Here is an 8,180-nt window from a genome sequence, read left to right as displayed (position 1 = left end):
TTTTTTTTTTTTTTAAGAGCCAGGATGCTGGGGCCGGGTGGGGCAGCCATTGATGGGACTGGGAGAGTGGGTGGGGGATGGGGCCTGTTTGATTTTCAGCTGATTTGGTGGCGGCTGAATCTCTGAATCAGATTCCTCCAAATCCATTTGGGATAGTGATTTGAATAACTGAATCAGATCACTGTTCCTCAAATCAGCCAAACCCGAAGTGAATCCTAGCTGCTTTGTACACGTCTAATAGCTACTGCTTTTAGATAAGAAATGGACCTACATCAGTATAATGCTAGTGACCTTGACTTTTCTTCTTTGGTCATGTGTGCTAGAATTCCTTATTGGATAAATGACATGGAGATTTAGGGTAAAGTCTACTTAGAGAATGTTACTCATCAAAGGCATCAAAGGGTAGATTCAGGATTGTATTTCTCAAATATATTTATTTGTTTTCATAAATTGAGCCTTTGTCAGTTTTAAAGACAACCTAGGATTTTGTTTTCTGGTCTCTTTTTTTTATTGTCTGTCTTAGTGCTTCTGACTGTAATAAATGTCCTCTCCCTTTCTCCCCTGCACCCACCCTCATCCATATTGCTTTTATTAGTCAGTGTCAGACTGAGATAGCTGCAGTGAGAAGTGACAGGCTAACAGGATATGCTGAAAGCTGGTTGTTCTCTCTTCATGAAACACAAGCCTCATAAAGTATCTTATTAGTTAGCTCTTCACCCATGTTTTCTCGCATACTTTCTATTATGGATGTTGGCATCTGTCACCAGCAGCTGGGACTCAGAGCTGTTAGTTTATATTCATAAGGACTGAGTTTAGAGGGGATAGGTTTGAAGTGGAATTGCAAGTTAATAGACCTAAAGAAAACTGTTTTGGTCAGCACAGCAGACCTAACATTTAAAATGGGGATAGGGCTTTGACAGAGTATATAAATTGGGAAATGGAAGCATTTGTGCAAAGGGAGTATTAAGTATTTGGGGTGTATTGTAGGTGGTGGTGATTTTCCTAAGGAGTCAGATATTTTTCTGAATTTGGGAGTTCAGATGTCTGTATGAATATTAAATACGTATTAACACTGCATTTGTGTCAAATGGCATATCACAAGGATTGGTAGGTAGGAACAAAATCTACTATGTATTTCCCCTTCTTTGCTTGTAAAGTCAATGTAATTTTTAGAAAACTCCTTGGCGGCTGGAGAAAGGGCAAAAGATTTTTTTCAAAATAAAGGTAAACCTGTTTTTAATATCCACAGCAAAGCAACTCTGGTGTCATCCCTGCAGGAGCTGATTAGTATTAAACATTTGGCACAGAACAAGATTCACTTTCAGATTTGTAAAGGATGATATACACTGTGATAATCTCTGCCAGGTGGGCAATCCTCCTAAATGGTCAGGTGTAAAATGTGTTCTAAATAAGCTGCTTGTCTCTAAGAGTTGGACTTGAAGATCATAGAGAAGCTAAGTTATAATGTTGCACGTGTTTGAACTCCTTGGGGGAGAGACAATAATGGAGGTACAATAATCTGTATGTGAGACATTTTAAGATGTGTCCTAAATCATCTCACCAGTTAAGTGTGATTAGTTGAAATGTGACTTGAACCTGGCATTTTAAAAGTAGTAAGGGGAAACTGTCTTAAAACTAAGATTTAAGCCAGCCTGTGTAAAATATAGGCACTTTAGGTGTTTATACTCATCCTCTGGGAGGTGGGGGATGGGGGGGGTGCTTTAATTAGAGCAGCTGCTCTGATTAAAGTGCCCAGTGTCGCATGTATCAGCATCCCTGTGCTGCAGAAAGGTGGTGCTGGTGGTGCTTTAACTGAAGCTTCTCAAACGAGCTTTAGTTAGTGTCCCCACTGCCATTCTTCAACATGGGGATGCTGATCCATGTGACACTGGATTCTGCTGGGATGCAGTAATTACCACGCTCCAGCAGACTCAATTAATCGAGTCTGCATGTGTATAGATGCCCTTTCTGTTAAGACTTGAATGTGAAAGATCTATTTGCTTTAATACTGATTTATTGGTCTGTCATTGGTTTCCTCCTTCATCTTAGGAGAGTAAATCCTTAGCAATAAGGCAGTTACTAACAAGTGAGGAAATGGTAACTACAGTTATATGGCATGTTTCTGACAGGGTAACAGTGATTTCTTCCCAATAGTTTGTTTACAGAAAAGTGCATAGTTTAGGTTTACTGTAATATTTCAGGCTGTTAGGCTAGCAGTATCTTCAGTTATTGACGCTAACCTAAGAGTGTGGCATGTTACTCTGGAAACTTTGGGCCCTCCAAATGCAGTATAGTTAGTTTGTTACTTTTCTGTGTTTCTTATTCAGTGTTGCCTCACCTCCCAGGCGCCTCTATAGTTCTCTTCAGGGGGTAAAGGTGTCAACTGTTTCGTTATTGGCAGATTGAGGTTTTGGAGTGGCAGAATGAGTGGTTCTGAAAAACAGTAATGATTGTTATACCTCTCTGGGTGGAGCATTTCCAGTCTCATGGTGTCTAAACCTTAGAAGCCTCCTTACTGTAGTCAGTCCTCTGGATTGAAATACCACATTTTAAATAAAGGCCACATACAGACATTCAGTTTCTCCAGAAAGAGTTGCTGCTGTCCCAGGAGAAACCACAAGTATACAGGTACTCAGGATTTTTTTTTCTCCCAGAGCAAAAACATTCACTCCAGGAGAGAAATAACCCAGCAACAACCAGGGTTAAATCGCTTCCAGAAGAATTTCTCTTGGGAGAGTGAATGTCTGCACGTCTCCACAGGAGAGTCCTCCAATAACCCAGGGTGCTTTTCTCCCATCCTCTCCCTCCAGAGAAACAGAGTGACCTCTGCTGTTCCAGCCAAGCAGGGAGCAGGAGACCCCCCCCCTTCCCACATTGTGCTGCTGGGAGATCAGCAAATCGGGGCTGTCCTGTACACTGCAGCCATCTGTTTCTAGGCAGACTGAAGGTATCTGCAGAGCACACTGAGATGTGTGCCAAGGGGCCCCCTGACTGGGCAGCATCACCACTGCAAGCTGTCTGCTCTTCAAAGGCTCAGCAGTTGAATGCTTGCTCAGGCATCTCTGGGCAAGCTTTTCTACCAGGAAAACAAAACTGGGAGAATTTTCCCAGATCATTTGAATGTGTATACACAGCCAAAGCTGTATTGGAGCTCTTTCCTTTTTAAGCTCTGAATTTTTCAGATCAGTGTTGATATACTAAGAATATTTATAATGTCCTGGCCCTATATTGGGGTTTTCTGCTGTAAATTGCTTTACAGAAGAAGTTTCTGTGATTTATTTCCCATTTTACAAATGAAAAAAACCGATAATGAATACCAATGATTTCCTAATTTTTTGCAACTTTTTCACCTAATGGTAAGGGTGTTGGGATGAATCATATTAGTATCAAGGCTTTTATGTCCAGTTTGGCTTCACATTATTTTTATCTGATGGTCAAAGATTCTCTGAATTTTCAAAGAATCTACTCTGTGGGGTTTTCTTTTTTTCCCCTTTTTAATCTGTTGCCAAGAAATTTTTCAAAGCCTCTCTGTGCTCAAAGGAAACTGTAAATATAAAAGAGGGGAAAATAAGGGGGAAAATATAAAAAGCCTCATCAAAATAAATTCAAGTAACCTTTTTTTTTTTTTGCGACTGGCCTTATAGGCAAACAGCTAAGAATATTTGTTGTTGTAGAATTAGAGTGGACTTATGTTGATCACTTCACTCCTTGCTATACTTGATTAGTGCTGTATCTTGTCTTGAAATACCAGCCACTAATGGTGGGACAGACCTGATTTGGTATCTTCTGAGTGTTGTAGGCTAAGGTAGAGAGATTGTATGATCAGGCAGGGGAATCCCTTAAATAGCTTAGAAAATTCCTGTTCCCTGCCGTTGATGCCCCCCCAGCTAGAACCAGTCAGACTTAAAGCAGTTTTCCAACTGCCCCTTCAGCAAAGACTAAGCTGATGGGAAGTGAGGGGAGAGACTTGGTGGCAGTAGATAGAATGCAAAATGACTGAAGGGTCACTCAGATGTGTGTGACGACATCATCATCAGAAATTGCACTTACTCTGCCCTGTTAATTGTCATTTGAATAAAATCCAGAGTTGCAAAAAGGCCTTTTGCTTCAGCCAGGGCCTTTTGGCGGGACTTTTGCTGTATTTCCGGTTTCTGAGGGCCTTTTTGCAAAGTAATTTTGGGTGGCTCCTCTGCACATGAACACATGAAACTGGTTTTAAGCTCTCATTATGCAGCTTGGTTACACCACTCCAGGGTAGGATTCCCTCTGATCCATATTACCCAGCTAATATGCAACTATAGTAGGCCACACGTTAGTGTAAACACTGCACCTGCCCCCCTCCCCTGCTGGCCTGGATTGGGCTTTCTGGCCCCCTGCAGCTCCCCCCACTTACTTATAGCTGCCTGCTCCCTGTCCCAGGGAGCAGGCATGGGAGCCCAGACTGGGAGGGGTGGTAGATTCTTACCTTTTAGTGCTTTAGGCCCCTGTTGGCCTGAAGTGTGAGGCTCCAAACGTGAGCTAGGACTAAACACCGATCAACAATCGTGCATCTTAGTGTAAGGTGCAACAAAGCCCTGAGTTTGTGTACTAAGTTTTGATGGCAGACAGAGCCAGTTGGGGGCAGGTTCCCACTGGTAATTTACTGTTTCACTTTCAGCCTCTTTTTCTGCCCCTCCTCCCCCCCAGGTGTTCTTTACTTGATGGATCACGAAGAGGAGTATGTCTTCACCCTGCCCAGTGCCTATGCTCGTTCTATACTTACCATTCCCTGGGTTGAGCTTGGAGGTAAAGTCAGTATTAACTGTGCCAAGACCGGCTACTCGGCTACTGTCACATTCCACACCAAGCCTTTCTATGGAGGAAAAGTTCACAGGTATTGAAACGGCTGCTTGGCCTACTTGTGTAGTGCATTTTGGGGAAAAAAGCCAAAAAGTTGTGTCCGAAAGCTTGCAAAGAACTTTTTTCCAACTACTCAGTTGATCTAATAAAAGATAACACATCTAGGCAAAGAAGCTTGCCTGCCTATATTTCTTGAAATTGTGCAAGTAATGCTGTGTGGGATTGGTCTTGGCTTGGAGTCTTGACTGCATACTGCGTAGTTTTTTTTTTTCCCCCATTACTGTCTCTGAAGCAAGATACAAAACAAGAGTGACTGATTGTAGAAAAACCTGCAGCATATTTTTTTGGAAGTATGCTTAACACAGTGCAATGCACTCCTTCAGGACATTGGTCTCAAGGGATGCAGTATAAGCATTTCCTTACTTGAAAATACACCTGTTTGATCTCTAAAAAAAATCTTGGCCTTTGTCTTGTAAACGTGTGGGACAGGTCACTGTGTGTAGATTTCTCCCATCACTTGTGTTCTTGCAAGGAAGGGCTACCATAGCTGTAGGGCCAGCTCCCCTTCTGGCTGGGTGTACACAGACTCCTGGTGCTTCCCTGTGTGGAACTGGGTTCTGTGGATTGCTGAACAAGGGAGGGAATTGATCAGGGAAAGTGTTTCTCTGAACTGCAGTAGCTCTTCTAGCAGGAAGCACATGGCTAACCACTCTGGATTCCCTTTGTGGGGTGTAGTGATGGGGCCATGTGCCTCCTTGTCTTACTTGGGAAGAGGGTTTAGATGATCTTTCCCTCTTGGCTCTCCTGTGAATAGATCATAATGTTGATAAGATTCTGCAGCCTATTGGGCTGGGGCATTTTGTGCAGGTTCCTTTTTGTTTAAATCCATCTACATGCTCTTGAATACCTGCAGAAAACAGAAGTGCAATGGCTGACTGTTGCCAAAAATATCGGCGCTGGCCATTTGTGCACGGTGGTATTGTCAGGTGCTGTGGAATAGGTGGTGACCATCAAGTAAGGGAAATTGGGAAGTTTTGTACGGTGCATTTTCAGATGTCTAGCTTGCTCTATTAACAGAAGACAGAGTGTCAAAATTACCTTTGGTGCACTTGCTAGTTGTCTACAAAATAAATCCCAAATCTTCCAGCAGCTCTTTGTCTGCAGGGCCTGTTTCGGAGCATGATCCCTCACTGGCTTGTAAGCCAGGTCCCTAGCAGCCAATGGTGGGATAAATATTTACTCCAGAGTAGAATTCACTTTTCTCACCTGGCTATAATAATACTAAGGTGCTGGTAGGTCAGGCGTTGTGCTCTTCAATCTTGACATCCCTTTAATGTAATATTAAGGGTCTCTTGCATAACCACACTGAAGTAAATAAATTCAGAGTTACAGCAGAAAACCTCTGACTGTTTCTTAATTCAATTGAGGTCACTTATGTCTGGAAGACAAGGAGGAAAAATATTGGAAGGTATGGCTGAAATATCAGCACAACTTTACCCATGGCCTGTGCTTGCTTTTTCTTTAGGAACAGAAATCAGATTCCCGTTTTTTACTTCAACTAATGCAAGAGTATACTTGAACTTTGAAAATTAACTTGGAACCCTAGTGGCTGATAACCTTTCTGATGTGCTGCAATAAAATAGTCCGTATATTTTACCGTGTTCGTCTTGCTTTAATCAGGGTTACAGCAGAAGTGAAACACAATCCCACCGGTACTATTGTTTGTAAGGCACAAGGGGAGTGGAACGGCATGCTGGAATTTACATACAGCAATGGAGAAACCAAAGTGATTGACACCACTAAACTGCCAGTTATCCGAAAAAAGATTAGACCAATAGTGAAACAAGGACCACTGGAATCAAGGTGAGAATGTGGGCACAATGCTATTCTGATATGAGGATGAGATAAAAACAGTAAGCAAGCTTTATGACCAAATGTACCACTTGCGTTATATAGCTCTGGATGGATACATGGATCTTTCCAGAGCCAATAAGCTGTACTTTTTAAATGTTATTTCTGTTTTCATATTTCCCCAAAGGAAAATTTGAGAGAGAGAGAAGCCCGTAATTCCCTGGTGCTTGTTTTATGTTTATAACCCCAGCAAGTATATTATTATTATTCAGTCTCTGAACACTTACTGTTAATGCTTTTAAAATAAAATGCTCACTTTATCACTATTGAAAATTACACGTTAAAATGTTATGACAGCTTTTGGTCAATGTTTTTTCCACATCGCACAATCTGTCTAAGTAATATTTGGTTGCTGTGCTATTGAGGGACATTTTATGTGGATATTGTCAAACATGTGAGGGCCGAATTTGATTCTAACTGAAAACAGTTGCAAGAAGTGTAAGAATAGGGCACTGGAAGGGACCTCTGGGGTCCTAGTACCCTAGTGGAGATTGTCATCAATATTTTTCTTTCTTTTAATAAACTTGTTTAGAAATAAAAGCATCTTTAAAGTAATATCGATGCAAAAAGACTGCATTGCCCTTCCTCTGCTAAGTGTGCCAGTGGGTCTAATGTGCCCTTATTATAAATCTATACCAGGTCTGGAAAAAGTAGCCATCAAAACTCTGTAATGATTTGCAGATATTAAGGACAAATTTTCAAGAAGTGAAAACTCAGCAGCTCCCATTCAGGCATTTAAATGAAGTGAGACAGTGGGAGCAGAGCCCTTCTGGAAATTTGACCCATACTTTGATGGGGTGGATTGTAAGAACTAAAAAGGTGGTGGGGGGAGGGTTCTACAGGAAATTATTTTAAGCTTAAGTAATATAAGCAAGACATTAAATCACAAGTAGTAGTAGTTGTTTGTATCTATTGTTGGTGTCTAGTTAAAGTGTAATGAAAATGATTGATAAGATGGTGATAAGTAAGAATATTAGATAATGGTGCAAGTAGAGTAGTGAATGGAGAACACACCACACTTCTAGTAAAGAGGATGAGCAAGTTTCCTGTATACATTTACCCTACCAAGAGTTTTGTTGGTTCTGGGGCGCTCTAATTCAGTCTTGTCTGTGTGTTGTGTGTAATCGATCACTCAGGCATCTTTGGCAGCACGTTACCAGTTGTCTGAAAGAAGGCAATATTGATGCAGCAACAGAGCACAAGCACCGCCTTGAGGAGAGGCAGCGAGTAGAGGAGGGGCAGCGTGTGGCTATTAATGCTCTTTGGAAGCCAAAATACTTTACCAGAGAGGTAATGTAAATCCCACAAAGCATTTCTTTGCTATTTTGAGATTAAGATGGAGTGTAATGGAGCCTCTTGCCTATTGGGAGCGTGTTAGTGCAAACAGTGAGAATCAGCTTTTGATTTTTTTTTTTTTTTTTTTTTTTTTA

The 8,180-nt window shown here is 41.5% G+C and overlaps 1 protein-coding gene across 1 annotated transcript in view; it reads left to right on the top strand.

The window, feature by feature from the left end:
• Positions 1–8,180, top strand: part of OSBPL10 (oxysterol binding protein like 10) — a 195,424-nt gene that overhangs the window by 181,690 nt on the left and 5,554 nt on the right. The window contains exons 9-11 of the mRNA XM_019508706.1: positions 4,687–4,873; positions 6,520–6,702; positions 7,887–8,040. Coding sequence (XP_019364251.1) covers positions 4,687–4,873; positions 6,520–6,702; positions 7,887–8,040 — 524 coding nt within the window. The remainder of the gene's footprint in view (positions 1–4,686; positions 4,874–6,519; positions 6,703–7,886; positions 8,041–8,180) is intronic.

The sequence above is a fragment of the Gavialis gangeticus genome, unplaced genomic scaffold, assembly GCF_001723915.1.
Source record: "Gavialis gangeticus isolate Ggan-Ray unplaced genomic scaffold, GavGan_comp1, whole genome shotgun sequence".
NCBI lineage: Eukaryota > Metazoa > Chordata > Crocodylia > Gavialidae > Gavialis > Gavialis gangeticus.
Note: the sequence above shows the minus strand (reverse complement) of the source record. Positions and strands in the feature narration are given on the sequence as shown.